Source organism: Hyaena hyaena, unplaced genomic scaffold (assembly GCF_003009895.1).
Source record: "Hyaena hyaena isolate Hyena2069 unplaced genomic scaffold, ASM300989v1 scaffold_475, whole genome shotgun sequence".
Lineage (NCBI taxonomy): Eukaryota > Metazoa > Chordata > Mammalia > Carnivora > Hyaenidae > Hyaena > Hyaena hyaena.
This window is the reverse complement of record NW_024081109.1, coordinates 997,430-1,015,026: the sequence shown is the minus strand read 5'-3', so window position 1 is coordinate 1,015,026 and position 17,597 is coordinate 997,430. Positions and strand designations below refer to the sequence as shown.

The 17,597-nt window shown below is 36.8% G+C and overlaps 1 protein-coding gene across 6 annotated transcripts in view; it reads left to right on the top strand.

Moving 5' to 3' along the window:
• RB1CC1 (RB1 inducible coiled-coil 1) overlaps positions 1-17,597 on the top strand; it is an 88,837-nt gene that overhangs the window by 24,816 nt on the left and 46,424 nt on the right. For 4 of the 6 annotated variants that reach the window (XM_039254265.1, XM_039254262.1, XM_039254263.1 and 1 more), the window contains exons 2-8: positions 350-454; positions 1,306-1,427; positions 2,669-2,795; positions 3,020-3,190; positions 6,316-6,518; positions 7,892-8,318; positions 13,350-13,520. In XM_039254265.1, the coding sequence (XP_039110196.1) occupies positions 1,357-1,427; positions 2,669-2,795; positions 3,020-3,190; positions 6,316-6,518; positions 7,892-8,318; positions 13,350-13,520 (1,170 nt within the window). In that variant the 5' untranslated portion in view covers positions 350-454; positions 1,306-1,356. Of the gene's footprint in view, positions 1-349; positions 455-1,305; positions 1,428-2,668; positions 2,796-3,019; positions 3,191-6,315; positions 6,519-7,891; positions 8,319-13,349; positions 13,521-17,597 lie in introns of those variants that run through there. The other 2 variants (XM_039254264.1, XM_039254266.1) reach the window with 2 other exon arrangements.

The window sequence follows — 17,597 nt, the reverse complement described above, 5'->3', positions numbered from 1 at the left end:
TGCCCAAGATCACACACAAGTATTAGGGCCAAAAACAAAACCTGCGGCAGTCTGACTCCACAACTGGGCTCTTTTTTAACCATTGCATTTTAAGAACTAAGAAATGGCTGTGGAATTTGATGGTTTGGGAGAGTTCTTCAGAGACTTCTGTTTTATGTCTTTTAATGGAGGACTATGGGTTAGAGTTATTTCTACTCTTGTGGCTTCGATGAATGTGCAGATAGGAAGACAGATTGAGTAGAAAATACTCTTTCAGAGGGGAATTTTTCAAGGAAGAGAACAATAACCATATGCTGTCATATACGGAGTTATTTCTCTCTATGGTAATCCAGAAATTTTTCTTCTCCAGTTCACCAGTAATGCCATTCAGTTGCCAATACCAAGGAAAGCAAACATAAGCCAGTTTCAACCTGCTTTTTAAGAAAAGTGGTAGTCCTCTTCATAGTGCCTGACGGTAAGTCACAGTTCCTAAACTCAAAACTGTTTTGTATCTAATGCATTGAAAATAATGATTTTAGAAACATTGATTTTTAAACTGTATTCGTTTTTTCCTTCTTCCTGATTTTACTCCAAAAGAGCATAAAGAAGATATATTCGAGTCTAGGAATTTATTGTCTTTCCTCAATTTCATTAATTATATGTAATTTTACTCTAAATGTTAAAAATAAAATACTAGCTCTTGAAATATGTCCCTTCTTATAAATGAGGAAGTTCATATTTTACATGAGGTTTTGACTTGGACAACTTGTTAATGGGAGCAGGGTTGTTTCACATATTCTGTTCTCCAGACCTGTGCCCTTTCCACTGTTCAATGAGATGAGAGAACTGTTAGGGCCACTGTTTCCTGTGGAGCGATCCTAACTCAGTGGGAGGTGGAATTTAGATAAGAGACAGCCAGCGGAAGGAGTTGGAAGTTTAACCTTAAGACTATTTTTTAATTGTTACAAGAAATCAACCAATCGGGGAAGAACTTTTTGAGTTAGGAAGATCTTTAATCAAGTTTTTAATTTTAGTTCTTAATATTAAGTACATGAGAACAATGGGAAATGTACAGATAATTTTTGTTCTAATTGCTGATCTCTTCCTTAAAACAAATTTTTAAAATGTAGAACAATTACGGTTTTTACTGGTTTCACTACTGTTTATTTTTCAAGCAACAAGTGTGCCGAATTGTCTGGTTAACCACCTTAGACACCAGAAACTTTGTTGTTATTTATGTAGAACTACAGCATGTGTTATGGGAGGATGTTTGCATATGTTGTTCCGTTTGTAAAACTGACCACGTTTCTTGTTTTTGTCTGTTAGTAACCAGATCAGAGTTTGAGGTATAAGCTCACAGAATCCAGAGAAATCATCATGAAGTTATATGTGTTTCTGGTTAACACTGGAACTACCCTGACATTTGATACTGAACTAACAGTGCAAACGTAAGCTGTGTTTCGTTTAATCTCATCACTTTTTGCATTTTCTGTATGCAAGACATTAAAGTATATGATTTGGAGAAAACTTTTTTAAATAAGAGTAGCAATATCTTAAATCTTTTATCTCAGCATATTACGTATATAATTGTCATCCTTTACTAACGTGCTAAAGTCAAATTCATAAAACTATGCTTTGTTCCATTTATGTGAGTAGATTATTCATAATAAACAGACTTACCCACAAACAAACAGACTGATTTAAAAATAAAACTATCAAATAGAAGTTTTCATAATTGATTACTCTTCTGAGTTTCCTAGCACATTGCTGAGGAAATTATTGCTAGCCATATAAAGCAAAATGTGTTAGTCCCAAGGATTTTAGTGATTGATTTTTATTCCTTTGTATGAATAAAGTCAGTAATATTTGTTTTGTTTGTTGGTGTGAGAATAAAATCAGTTTAATATCTTTAACCAATTGAGTAAGCCTCATACATCTGATAATTCTCCAACTTTGCAGGGAATTCAGATACTTGACTAATGCATGCCCTCCTATATTTGTGAAAGGTGGGGAGAGATGTCAGGGGCAGCGACGATACATTTTTTGGGGCCAAACAGCAAGAGAAGAAATAGTAACAACTATTCCTGCTTATATTTTGGCCCTAATAGCAAAGACTCGATAGCAGTACAGAATAAATAAATATAGCACTGAAAATATTATGAATACTTTGTGGAATTAATATTCTTAGTTAAAAGTGGAACTTGAACTTGTTTTCTTTTTTTAAAGTTCTAGTTTTTAAAAAATATGATTGTATCTGTAAAGCAATGATTTTCTGAAAGATAGGGAAAGGAAGCAATTTCTTGATTTATAGTTAATGTAGTTTGTGTAATGTGATGTGGGGATTTTAACAGACATCTGTGCTCTGAGAATTTTAACAGACCTGATGCTAATTTGAGCATATTCCTTTGCTATGTTATATAAAGAGCACAGAAATAAATATGGCTACTGCCTGTATTTTATAGACTCACTTTTAGATGTACCACATGGTTGATTTATTCACCTAAGAGATCAGCCAGATTATGGAATCTAATTCCAGAAACAAGGAGTTTATATTTTCTACTACTGTTTGGGCAAAGTTTTTAGAGTGAAGTTAATTAGTATCTATCAAGTATTTTTACACAGTGCCACTTTGAGAACAAAAAAGTTTGTCATTGGGAAATGTAAGTAACTAATATCCTACCCCCCACAGTGTGGCCGACCTCAAGCATGCCATTCATAGCAAATACAAGATTGCCATTCAGCACCAGGTGCTGGTGGTCAATGGAGGGGAGTGCATGGCCGCAGACCGGAGAGTGTGCACCTACAGCGCCGGGACGGTACGTGCCGGGAGCCCTTCTACACCCTCTTCGACTCGGGTCACAGGAAGGTGGCACGCGCCGGGAGCCCTTCCACACACGCGCTCCGGCTCGGGTCATTGGGGACCAGGGTCGCAGCACTTGAGAGAGTAAGGCATCTCCGCCTCTTATATTGAGGGCAATGTGCATGTTCGATATCTTGTAGTGTTTTACTTCAGTTTGTTTTTGCTTTTTTCTTGCTACAGGACACAAATCCAATTTTTCTCTTTAACAAAGAAATGATCTTATGTGATCGTCCACCCGCTATTCCAAAAACTACCTTTTCGACAGAAAATGACATGGAAATAAAAGTCGAAGAATCTCTTATGATGCCTGCGGTTTTTCACACTGTTGCTTCAAGGACACAACTTGCAGTGGTGAGATAAAAATGATTATTCCTGGGGCGCCTGGGTGGCTTAGTCGGTTAAGCGTCCGACTTTCGCTTAGGTCATGATCTCGCGGTTCGTGGGTTCGGGCCCCGCGTCAGGCTCTGTGCTGACTGCCAGCTCAGAGCCTGGAGCCTGTTTCAGTCTGTGACTCCCTCTCTCTCTGACCCTCCCCTGCTCACGCTGTCTCTCTCTCTCCTAGAAATAAATAAAACATTAAAAAAAAAAAAAAAAGATTATTCCTTGTGATTATTATACGCATTTACATCTGGTATAGTTTAGAATTAAAAACCATTTACTTAACAAAATGATGTCTTGTTCAAATACTTGGTAATAATTTCACAAAGTATTTTTATTTATTTTTAAATTCTTTTTTAATGCTTTATTTCTGAGAGAGAGAGAGAGAGCGAGAGAGAGCATGAGCAAGGGAGGGTCAGAGAGAGAGGGAGACACAGAATCTGAAACAGGCTCCGGGCTCTGAGCTGTCAGCACAGAGCCCGACGTAGGGTTCGAACCCACAAACCGTGAGATCATTACCTGAGCTGAAGTCAGGCACTTAACCCACTGAGCCACCCAGGCGCCTCTCACAAAGTATTTTACATAGGCTTTATTTTAGCCATCAGTGAGTCTAACAGATGATAGTTCCTAAAAACATTCAAATCACAGAGCCCAGAGAAAAACGGGTGGTTGCCTGGGACGGGTGCCGGATTGGCGAGGAGGCGTGGGGCACACAGGTGCTGGTTCTGGGATAAGTAAATGGGAAGAAAAGGTACAGCATAAAGATGATAGTGATCCTGCAGTAGAATTGTGTGGTGACAGGTGGTAGCTCTGCTTGTGGCAGGTGCAGCCTAACAGAGCTGTAGTACACCTGAAACTGCTGGGACATTGTGCGTCACCTGGACTCACAGGGCTGGCAGAAAACATTTTTACGGAAAAAAAACCAAAACAAAGTGGGGAGGTGTTTTGCTGGTTAATATGTTTGATTTTTCAATTGCAGACTCCTACATTGTTAGTCATTCTACATTTGCAAACAGTTTCAAGAGTCGACGAGCTGTTGCAAACATGACTCCTAACTTCTTTCCTCCAGGGTGGTATGTAGGTAGTGGTTTGTGCACATTGCTGCAGTCAGTGCAGTTACCTGTTAGAGCAGACGGAAGCAAGGACAGCTTACACACTGCCGGAAATGGGATTCTCTCTTCCGTCTCCGTAGTTAGGGCCTGGAGGAGAGCGAAGTGTCCTTACGACACACGCCTCTCCTACTGCTTTCTGTGATTTCCCTGGATTCTTTCATAGTCTTTCTGTTTTCCTTTTTGACTTGCCAGTACTTCACTGTAATGTTAGCTCTAAATTATCATTAGTGACACACGTTTACTTTCAGACCAGGAAAAACGTTATCTTTAGAACCAAATAAGAGCATTTATCATTTAAAAAAATAAATCAACAGAATAAGATTAGTGTTAATAGTTGCTTTTTTAAGTAAATCTCAGCAATTTGTTTTAGCGTAGCACATACATTTGTGAAAAACAACCTCATTTTTCACATAGGACACAACATAAAAAGAGAATAACTTCATATTTCTGGAACATACTTAATAAGAATCAGTCTAGACATGTTTTTGAGAAGGCAGAATTACATTAAAAGCTACAAATTGTGTAAACTGAATTTATATAAGAGTGTGTTAGAATAGCAAATAGGATATATTATTGTAGTGCAAGGGTGGTTCAGTATTTGGAAATTATTAATATAATTAATTACCTCAATCGATACTACTCCTAGGAGAAAACGGGGAGTCATATTAATATTGTCCAGATGAGACATGTTAAAATTCAGCAGCTATTCCCTTTTTTTTTTTTTTTTTTAATTAAGTAGGCTCCACACCCAGTGTGGGGCTTGAATTTACGACCCTGAGGTCAAGTTGCATGCTCTACTGACTGAGCCAGCCGGGCACACCGAGCAGCTATTCCTAACAAATAACATTGCTCTAGAAGAAAAAAGTAAATAAAATACAGAATTGGCCAAATATAGAAAATAATCCTTTTCACATCAGCAAGCCATTTTTGCATAAATAAATCAGAATCCATCTATTCAGCATTCCTTTAGAACTTCTGAGAAATGTACTAAAATAAGAAAATAAAAATGAAGTGGTAAAATGTCCCCTTTATCAGTGCTTTTGCTCTGGGATCTTATTTAAGAAACAATGCTTCTCTCAAAAATCTGAAGGGAACAGCAACGTAGAGGTGCTAGTGTGTGTCTGGTGCACTATCGTCCACAGTTGCTCCTGTTTACACAAATCTGTTCCATTTTGATCTGTAGTTGCCCATAATTGATTTTTCATAGTGTAGTAAAAATTCAATTTATGAATCAAGGACTGTACTCTTTAAATTTTAATATTTTGTATTGACCTTCTCATACCTTTATGAGGTATGAAGATACTACTACGCATACGTATATGAGTATATAAGATACTTCATCTTATTTAATGCTAAATAAATTACATTATATAGGTGCACGTAATTTCTTGATAGACAGTGAGATGGGTTCTATTTCATTTGATAGTTGAAATAAAGAACATTTTAGTATGGTTTTTGTTCATACTAAGTTTTTAGGGTAAATTTCTACAAGAAGAATCACTGCCCAATGACAGACGACATTTTACTTTTAATGGTTATTGCTGACTTGCCCTCTGTAGCTGCCCCGCCAGTATAGGGTCCCCGCAGCAGTGTGTTAGGGGTGTTTCCTCCTCCTCACTGTCACCACAGCAGCCTGTGATAATAAGCTAAAACATTGCCCTGTCAGTGCTTTGTTTAAAATATATTTAGACTGCATTCATGCATACACGTATGCAGGGGCGCCTGGGTGGCTCAGTCGATTGGGCAGCCGACTTCATGATCTCATGGTTCGTGGGTTTAAGCCCCGCGTCGGGCTCTGTGTAGCCTGTTTCAGATTCTGTATCTCCCTCTCTCTCTCTGACCCTGCACTGCTCATGCTGCCTCTTTGTCTCTCTCTCTCTCCCCGAAATAAATAAAATATTAAAAAAATTTTAAAAAATACATGTATGCAAACATATGCACACAAACATCCCCTTCTTTTTCTGTGTTTCTTCGTTTTTGATATAGGAAATGTATGAAGTTGCCAAGAAACTTTGCTCTTTCTGTGAAGGTCTGGTCCATGATGAACACCTTCAACACCAAGGCTGGGCAGCCATCATGGCCAATCTGGAGGACTGTTCCAATTCTTACCAAAAGCTACTTTTCAAGTTTGAAAGTATTTATTCAAATTATCTGCAATCCATAGAAGACATCAAGTTAAAACTTACTCAGTATGTTTGCCATTAAAATGGATAAGATGTTTGTTTAAATTACCTTCTCAATTTATTAGTTGTTTTAGTAACTTTGATTTCATTTCTAATAATTGTGTATCATAGTTTTCATTTTTTGAGACTTTTATGATAACTTTTATGGATTCTGAAACTTTAAAATTATGGTCATTTTTATTCACCACCTGTTTTATGGATCTCCCACATTTCTTTTTCTTACGTCATTTTCTCTATGTAAAGGGCTCAGAATACTTTTGAAGTCATTTATTAACCCAAGAGTCTTTGCTTCCTTCTTGCCTTACTACCAGCATTACAGTTAAGTATAAAGGAAAGGCACAATATAAACATAACACATCTAATGGAAATGGAAAAGTTTTCAAACATTCGGCCATCAAGGAAAATGTTATTTTCCTTTTTAAATTTTGCTATATGATGTAGGCTTGCTGCAATGGAAAGAAGCCATTGTGTTCTCATTTTGGTGGTTTTTCTGGTCCTTTGCATACAAGCACATCTGATAGCTTCTGGCTGTTTTGGAAAAGGGCTATAATGAATATAAAAATACAGCAATAATTCAGCATGAATGTAGCCCTGTATTTTGTGTGAGTTTGCATTCAGTGTTTTACTTTCATTTTTTAGTTTTACATTTTTACATTTTTTGTTACTTTGAATTGAATTGGAGAGAAGTAACATTTTTAATTCAGATGAACCTTATTAATTCAAATTTTTCTATTTTGTGGTATGAATTAGATATTGGCCTTACAAATAGGACAGCTCTTGGGAAGGAAGGGAATGATTACTTAAGACTAGAAAAAGCTTTCAAAAGTTTATATAACAGCCTTTTCAAGTAACTATTCTTTGGAAAGTTCTCTTAGATATATTTATTTCATGTAGGAGCCAAATCATTTCACACATGTTTTTACAGAAATCAAATCCTTAATACTTCATCTTCCCCACACCTTTTGACAGCATACTTCCGCGTGTTTGTAGGGTGGAATGAGAATGAGAGTGAGAGTGACCTTAATCTTTGTTAGGACTGTTATTTTATCCTGTCCTTTCACTTATCAAAAAATACTTGATTGACTTATGGTATGCAGTGCGGCAAATCAGTTTTGTAAATTTGAATGTTTATGTCTTAAGGTTTGATGAAAACCAAATGTTCACTTGTTAAGTACAAGCTGGCTTCCTTTACTCGAGTGGTGTTTTAATGTGTTAATGTGTTCACTGACCTCTAACTAGAACATAGACTGTATGTTTATAATGTAATAGATAGGTGGTAATATTTGTGTGTGTAACAACTAAATGCTATTTCTTTGAAAATGCTAATCTCTCACTAGAGCAGTCCCGTTATTTTACTGACACATCTTTTGTATTTTAAGTTTAGGAACTGCGGTGTCAGTAATGGCCAAGATTCCGCTGTTGGAGTGCCTAACCAGACATAGTTACAGGGAATGTTTGGGAAGACTGGATTCTTTACCTGAACATGGAGGCTCCGAAAAGGCTGAAATGAAAACCTCCACTGAACTGGTGCTTTCTCCTGATATGCCTAGAACAACTAACCAGTCTTTGTTAACCTCATTTCACAAGTCAGTGGAACACGTAGCCCCAGATACCACAGATGCCGAAAGTGGAAAAGAAATTAGGGAGTCTTGTCAAAGTACTGTCCCACAGGATGAAACTTCAGTAGATGCTAAAGACGGTGATCTGCCTGTTTTTAATGTTTCTTTGTTAGACTGGATAAATGTTCAAGATAGACCTAATGATGTGGAATCGTTGGTCAGGAAATGCTTTGATTCCATGAGCAGAGTAAGTCATGTTAATTTGATATTTCTTACATCAATGTCAACTATTCAAAATCAAATTATTTATGCTAAATATTTTCTATAATGTGCGAATGGTATAAAGTTATAGTGGAAATAATGAGCCTTGGAGTGAGACTTCATAACCAAGGATTCACCCTGGGACAAATCACATCTTTTTCCTTGTACCCTTATTTATGAATGTATAGTCAATTTGTGATGACTGTTAGAGGTCATATATGTGGACTTTCTCCTGAAGTGCAGAGCCTTGAAGTGTCTACTCAAATGGTGATGGTTTTGGTGGTAACAACTTTGAAATATTTTTATTTTCTGAACTTGTAATATTACTTAGATGTTTTAATATCTCCTGCTTTTATTTGTTCCAACAGCTAGGCTCTTTCTTCTGCTACGTAGAACTTGAGTAGTCTTAATGTCTTCATTCTTATGTCTTAAGTACGGAGATCTCAGTAACTATAGGTAAATAGGTAAATGGTAATATTTGGACACCTCTAGCCTACCATATTTCTTAATAATGGAGTCAATATTCACATCTGTCTACAAATGCTATAGAATTTCCAAGAGGTTTTGGAGAATATTAAAGATATAATTTTTGATTTTTTATAATTAAAATTTTTTAGGTGGGAGAATGATTTTCAGTCAGTGAAATATACAAGCTCTTGAGTGGCTAGGTCACAGAGTAACTACCACCCAGAAGAAGACATTGAACACTTCCCTGAACTGAAAACGTTGTGTATGTCTTTCTAATCATCACCCCCTAGAGGGATGTTTTTCTGACTTTTAAAAGAAGTTTCAAATACTAAATCTGCCTGAGATATTATGAAATTCAAAATTTAGACATTGTGTTCTTGGCTGTATTTTGCAATTATAATGAGTTTGTATCTTGGATTAAGTTCTCCCCTAGATATACTTACAAAAACTTTTCAACCTGGGGAATAAATATCTTTTAAAATGTGGTCTATAAGCTGATGGAACATCTTTGAAGTCAGAAAGGAAATTGGGCATGTGTTTCAGTAATACAGAAATAATGAAATAATATTTTGAAGTCAGCTGCTGTCTAAAGATAGTGGGCACGATAGTAACCATTTTTAAAGGAGCGCTCAGTTGGAAAAGATACTTGATCTTTGAATATCGAGAAAGACAGTGCCTTGTCTGAGTTGCCTGGAAGTTGGTGCATTCCTTTCAATATGGGAACCCCCCCCCCCAAATAAATTCTAGGCTTCTTCTTAATTCTTCTCTAACTATCTGCTTCCTTGATGACAGCCTTTAAAGGAGGGTTTTATTTTTGGCCATTTATTATTCATTATCAAAAATCCTTCAATTAAGACATTTGCCAGGGCATGGGAGTACATAATATATGATGTAAAGATTACTACCTAAAAGGAATGAAAACTAGTGTTCCTGTTTAAAATGTTGACATTTTAGTAGTCTAAAAATTCTCATGATTGTGGCAAGTCAAGCACATGATTGTAATTTGATCTAAATTGAGATATTGAGAGAGCTATGTATGTAAAAGGACTTGACTTGGCTTTGTGTTTGCATCCTTAAGTGAGGTCCAGCATGTCCATATAAGGTTTATTCATGCTATAAAACAAGAAGGAGTAAACAATGATCCTTTTCTGGCTTAATGAAAATTCACAAGAGTTTATATCTACCGAAAACAGAAGTTAGCTATGGTATTCTCACAGGGGAGCCATGTTATTGACCTGAGTCAGTGTTTACTTTCATAGTATATACCAACAATATCTGAAGTCTTTGTGATACTTAACATGGTGATTATATTGCAAAAACAAAATATAAATTTTTATTTATTGTCACTTGTTATAAAATGAGTTAACATAGTGTAAAATACTGCCTGTAATACAGCTCTCCCTCCAGTTGAGCATGCCCATTACATTTAAAAAAATTTCTTGAAAAGCACTGAAAAACCTATTTTGAAGAATTTGTTTATATAGTTCTACCTGTATTTTATGCATTTGGGATGTTGTGTTAGGAAGTACTGCATAATAAATTGCGCTTGCCATGGGGTTGTTTATTAGATCAGTATTTTTCTGGGTAGTTTTGTGTATTTATTTTTAATACTACTAGTGGGATTTCTGAAGATAGATTAAACTGAGTATAGATAGGACCTCTCTTTCCTCAGAGGTGCCTTCCTTCCATCTCACATTTGTCACATAGTTGTTCAAAACAGCCAACCTACTTGGGTATCTGATAGTACTAGTGCTTTTTGACAGTGAATTTTAAAATGTGCCAAGATTTGATGTTCTTCTATAAAAGCAAATGCTGTTTAAAGCCATCATTTTTACATACCGATCCCAGTTCCAGCAGTATTTGTAACATGGTTTTTCAGCTGCCAAAATCAAGTATCTTTTTTCAAGAAACTGGTCAAGATGTAGGTAGGCATTATGGAATTAGCCTAAGATTTGGCATCAGAAGGGCTTAACTGCTGGCACCACCACTTATGTGTCACCCTGTCATCCATATATCACTTGAATCCCGTTTTATAATGCTTGGGTGGATTGATAGATGCTGGCTTCACAACCTCCTCTTTCCCTTCATATACCAAGAAAAATTTAGAATTGTTACTGCGCTTTTTGTGTACTTACATATTTTCTTAGGTTTTAGTATGTTCATATTAGAATAAGTCTTGGATATTCTAGTTCATGTTATACTACAAAGGGCAAATATTCATATATCTCATGATTAATAATTGGAAATTCACATTAGCTCATTTCTAAACTGTCCAGAATAATACCAGCACAATTCATTGAATTTTGGTTTCGTGGTTCACTCATGATTCTTGTGATCTTATTGGAATTTCATTTACTCTGTGCAGTGGTTGTGGAATTAGAGGTGGGATGGAAATAATTGTGAGGATAAGAAAAGATTTGGTTTCTTCTAAGACAACAGTAATGTTAGTCTTTGTAGATGGCAGTGGAAGAGTCCAGGAGTGAAAGATTAGTGTAAGACTGTGTTCAATTATTAAAAATTTGCTAAATAATTATTAGAATTATGTGGTTTAAAATATGTATTTTAAAAAACTTCTCCAAAGACTCTATTTGGGAGTTTTATTTATTTAATTAAAAAAAAATTTTTAAATGTTTTATTTATTTCTAAGAGAGAGATAGCATGAGCAGGGGACGGTCAGAGAGAGAGGGAGACACAGAATCCGAAACAGGCTCCAGGCTCTGAACCAGCTGTCAGCACAGAGCCCGATGCGGGGATCGAACGCGGGAACCGTGATATCGTGACCTGAACTGAAGTTGGATGCTTAACCGACTGAGCCACCCAGGCGCCCCATCTATTTGGAAGTTTTAATATTTATTACTTGTGGACAAATGGTATAAACTATTAAGTAAAATAAGATTTTAGATAGTCAGGTTATGTAATGTGTACTCAAGTGATTCACAAAATACTCTTCCATATTGTCAGGATAGCTGTATTATACTTTCAATGAATTATGAAATACGGAACCATCATAATTAGGAGCTCTGGTTTGGGGTTTGTTTTTTCTTTAAATCATTGCTGTGTGAAGTCTTTGTAGTTGTAATTTTGTACAAGCTAAAAATCTGAATCTATTTTAATCCTTTAGCTTTTTATTAATGACTTATAGCTAGTCTTTGGTGTGTACAATATTTTGGATCAGAAATGTATGCAGATTAGACTCAGTTAACATGAAATTAAGAAAAGTGAGAAAATGTTAACGCATGCACAAATTTTCATTAATACGGCAGATGGCTGCTTATATTTAAGTAGTGGCTCTGTTAACTTTTTTGTAGTGTTACAGATGCAGCCTTTTATACTGGATTAGTCATAATTACAATAAAATAGCTCCATTTTATCTACTTTTGTATATTCTCTATTTACCAAACACATTAAATAATTTATGGTTCCTTTGATTGTAGAGATCAGGGAAGGCATCATGAAGGAGGCAGTGTTTGAGTAGGACAGAGATGGGCTTTTCAGCAGCTAGGCAGGATAATCAGTATGAACCAAGATCAGAGCTGGAGAAACACAGGGCTGGATGTAATGAGGATGGGCCTGGAAGGGTTTACTCTAATCTGATCACCGAAGCCTTTATTGTATGCTGTGTTTCTTGGATGTACTTGTGGGCAGAGGGAAGCCATTTTAGGGATTTCAGCAGGAGACAACTGTAATTAGTAATAGAAGATAATGTGGTTGGTACCCACATGGAGATATTATTAAGAAGTGGTCAGAAACAGGCTGAAAACATGTATAAGAAGGATCAGGGATTACAAAAGGGTTGGGAGCTTTATAGAAATTATGCTTAATTCTGAAATCACATAAGAAATAGTAAAAATGTGCCAAGTACTAAGTCCTGCTGGATCATCTGTGTTTATGGATTAGAGAGGAAGAGGGCACTGTGGGGGCCAGCGAGGCATTGCCCCAGAGCTTCCGGGGTTCCAGAGATGACGTGCACAAAACCTGCCAGTGTATTCTTTCAAGGGAAGGGGAACAGTGTGGAGAGAAATCTTTTAAGTTCCATGAATTCCAGAAAAATTGTGAAAGTAAAGCCAAGGAACAGTAGACATTGAAGACTAGGAAAGTTGGGTTGATCAAGCAGATTTTAGGAGATAAAGACAGAAAATAAGATAGCTCTAGGAGGGAATTAAGTTTGAAGGTATTGATATATTTTGAGGGAAATTGGACTTTTAAGACAGATAATGACCAAAGAATGTGTTTTAACTCTTTTATTTTATAAGATCATGAAAATAGCATTTTCTGGGTGATATGAGGATTGGTTAAATGGTGGCATTGATTGGAAGGTAGAATCCCTGGAACTATATACCTAATTATATATCCCAATATAATCAGTAATTTTTTATTGACATAATTATCTTGCTCTCAGTTTTGTGAAAGTATAACTTTGATTCCCCATGCAGTTACTTTTCTGGATTTTCCAATTTTTTTTTCCTCAGAAGCTGTGTATCAAAATAATGAGAAATGTATCTTAAACTCTTGGCTGAAAACTTCATTCATACCTTCTGTTGTCGTTTAGCTCGATCCAAGGATTATTCGACCATTTATAGCAGAATGCCGGCAAACTATTGCCAAACTTGATAATCAGAACATGAAAGCCATTAAAGGACTTGAAGACCGGCTCTATGCCCTGGACCAGATGATCGCTAGCTGCAGCCGACTGGTGAACGAACAGAAGGAACTCGCTCAGGTGCTCACTTCAGACTTCTCTCGGGAAAAGCAGTGTGTAGTTTCTCTGCTGGTATTTTATCTGCACTATCGATTTGGTATACACCCATTTCACCTCTGTCTTCACTGTTGGTACTGCAGGTGTGTCATTTCCATGTAGTAAGACAGATGCCTGTTCTTAATGTCCAGGTTTGAGAAAATCAAGTGAGCCGAGAGCACTTTAGATAAGACAGTAACTGAAAGGTAAACTGTGAAAATGCTGTGCGCGGCTGGGGAAAACGTACGTGGAAAGAACATGAGAAAGCAGCCCTTGCACTAAACGTTTGGAGTGCCTCCTGCCCCTGCTCAAAGAACTAAAAAAGAGTAAATAGGATTTGTAAAAGTGCAGGAGGAAAATAGGAAATCTTGCGGGTTACTAACACCTAGGCTCTTAGGTCTGATTTAATGCAGTGTTCTAAGAATTTTGTTGTCAATTTAGGGTAAAGTGATGGGAGAGTGGCAGACATCTTCTGTCTCCCCAGTGACCCACCCTCCAGAGGACTCTGGTAGACGGCAAAAGAGTTCAGTTGTCTAATCTGGGTTCTAACACACACTTCTAGTTTAACTTTCCTCTGCCCGTATTTTCCCTCCAAATGTGTTCTTACTTTAGAACGTAACAGTCATTTTGATGGGTACAGATGTTTGACTTCACCTCCATGGCCGTATACACAGTATGTGGTAGGTGGATAAAATGTATATCTCCTTGACTTATTCTTTTTAAATAAAGCTTAAAATACTGAATTGCATTTTTATAGTTTCTTAATCGAATTCATCTAATTCCCAGACTCTCTTCTTTTTTCATTTGACTGTGGACCCAGCCACCTTCTGAATTGAATCACTTTATCTTGTGTATTTACGCTGACCTAGAACACTAGTACACTGCTGAGTAGAATATGGTCATGGTGTCCTTGTTTAATTTCTGATCTATAGAAAGTGCTCTTTCACAATTATAATATTTCTACTAGTTTATTTTTTTCTCTATGTCCTAGTAGAAACCTTTTATCGAATTAAAGTTAATAGTCAACCTCTAATCTTGAACGATCTTTGGATTCTTGGAATAAACTCAACATAATATGTTGTCTTTTTTAAGTTTAACATTTTGGTTAATTGAATTATATTCACTTGTGTGTATGTATTATTATTGCCTTCTTAATTATTTATTTATTTTGAGAGAGCACAAGAATGTGCACAAGGGAGTGGGGAGAGAATCCCAAGTAGGCTCCATGCTATCTGTGCAGAGCCTGGCTAGGGCACGATCTTAGGAACTGTGAGTTCATGACCTGAGCCAAAATCAAAAGTCAGCCACTTAACTGATTGAGCCTCCCAGGCTCCCCTGTATGTATTTTTCATTTGGTATGTATTTGGGCATCAGGGTAACAGTGGCATCAGGGTTACAGTGGCCTCAAAGTAAGTTGAGAAATTTCTTATTTGGAACATTTAGTCCATTTATTTATTTATTTTTAGTGTTTAACAGTTCTTAAAAATTTTTTTTCATGGTTATTTATTTTGAGAGAGACAGACAGCACAGTCATGGGAGGGGCAGATATAGAGGGAGAGAGAAAACCCTAAACAGGCTCCACACTGTCAGCGCAGAGCCCGACATGGAGCTCGAACCCATGAGCTGTAATATCATGACCTGAACCAAAGTCAAGTGTTGGACACTTAACAGACTGAGCCACCCAGGCGCTCCTCATTCATTTTTTAATGCAATTACTGAATATTTGTTTTTAGGGGTTCCTGGGTGGCTCAGTCAGTTGAGTGTCCCACTTCAGCTCAGATTAGGATCTCGAGGTTTGTGAGTTCGAGCCCTGTGTCGGGGCTCTGTGCTGACAGCTCAGAGCTTGTAGCCTGCTTCGGATCTTGTGTCTCCCCCACTCATGCTCTGTCTCTATTTCTCAAAAATCAATAAACTTAAAGTTGTTGTACAGAAAGTTTTAAATTCTGTAGTCAAATGGATTGGTCCTTTTTTCATATTTAATTTTATGAACTCATTCCTTTAAAATCTCCACATTTTTCGGGGTGCATGGGTGGCTTAATCAGTTAAGTATCTGACTTTGGCTCAGGTCATGATCTCACAGTTTGTGAGTTCTCCTATGAGCACAGTACCCATTTTGGATCCTCTGTCCCTCTCCTTTCTCTGTCTCTTAAAAATAAATAAACATTAAAAAATTTTTTAAATTTCCACATTCCTTTATTCCTGTTTCTCTGATTGAATAAGCCAGGACTTCTAGTTTTTTTAGATTATCTGTTTCCTCTCTTCTTTTGTTCCTTTGATTCTCGTGTGTGTGTGTGTGTGTGTGTGTGTGTGTGTGTGTAATACTGCTTCTACAATCAGGCAGCTACAATGAATGGTTTTATATATATATATTTATATATATATATATATTTTTTTTAATTTGTGGCTGATAGTTATTCTCAGATCTGCATTGGATTCAGCGAATGGACTTGTGTCCTACAAGGAATGTAATTTTTCTGGAAGTATAGTTGGCTGTGCTGAAGTGCTAATAGTGATTTTTTATTTTCTTTAAAGCAGAAGGAGAGGCGCCTGAGTGTCTCTGTCAGTTAAGTGTCTGACTTCGGCTCAGGTCATGATCCCACGGTTCATGGGTTCAAGCCCTACATTGGGCTTTGTGCCAACAGCTCAGAGCCTGGAGCCTGCTTTGGATTCTGTTTTTCCCTTCTCTCTGCCCCTCCCCTGCTCATACTCTGTCTCTCTCTCTCTCAATAAATAAACATTAAAAAAAAATTGTTTTAATGCAGATTTTCTTTAGATTTGATCGTTTTTTGTTTGCTTTCCAGACCTGACCCTTAAACTTTCTTGAACCCAAACTGAAATAAAATTTAGTAGACGTGTCCTGTGAAAATTTGAAAACTAATTTTTGGTGTCCTGTGATCATAGAAGTACCCTGTCCAACCAACCATCTTCTGTCCCCCAGTTCATCTGCAGCTTTTGCTAATATTTTAAGCTGAAGTGGCTCATAGAATTTAGCTTTTAGAATATTTAATCCTAACTAGCGATAAAACTGCTACTTTAAAAAGATTTTTTTTTAATTTTGATACCAGAAGCATTATAGTCCTTTTTGACATTGAGAGGCAATTAAATTCTCATTTACTTATTTCTCCATGAAATATTTTGATGTTCCTACATACTTTTTAACATAAATGTGTTACATATGCAGAACAAAACTGTAAAATAGGTGCAAATCAAGACCCTAAGATAGATGGATGTTAGCTGGGCCTGCTTGAGTGAATGGTTCGTTGAGAAATTGGCTTTGAAAAGATAATTCTTAGTGCGCTCCTGAGAGACTGGGAGTGCTCTGCTGAGGTCGCGTGATATGTGCCGTTGGAGCAACTTTTCACCCCTGTATTTTTATGTATTTGACTGGCACGGATTCATAGAGGCAGAGGTTTCTCCCACTGAGCCATCACTTCCACAGACAAGCCATCTCTGACTGCAGTCTTGATCTGATTTATTTTCTCTTCGCATGTTGTTCTTAGCCTATGTCATGATTATGTTTAAGAGATTGTGTGTGTTTTTTAAAAAGCACTTTCTTCTTTAAGAATATGAGGTCCAAGCCTGCAGGACTCCAGTCTGTCTTTTCGTTTTGTCCTATTCACAGGGACTTGCCACTGTCAGTACCTCTAGAATGAGAATTTGGAGTAGTAGATCCTTAAGTTTGTGAAATGTTAGAGAGTTCTCTTCAATCTGTCTGGTCTGGAATCTCTCATATTTTATTTACAGATGTCTCATTTGTCAGTTTTGTGACAGCTAGTCTTGTTTTCCCCATTGCAGATATTTTCTTTGCTTATCGGTATTTTCTTTAGAATGTGGTTGGTGAAAGTAGATAAATTCAGGTTGTTTTGATGAATTGATTTTACATCTTGTGTAAACACAGTTTTGTGTAGTTCATTCTATCTACATAGCAATTAAATCTTCTAACCAGCCACTCTTAAAGAGAAAGGAAAAGAAATAATAGAAGATTTATTGCCTTTGTATTTTAAATGACAAAGACCAGTTCATGAAGCTTTAATGGAGTCATGTCTTTAAAACCACACTGCT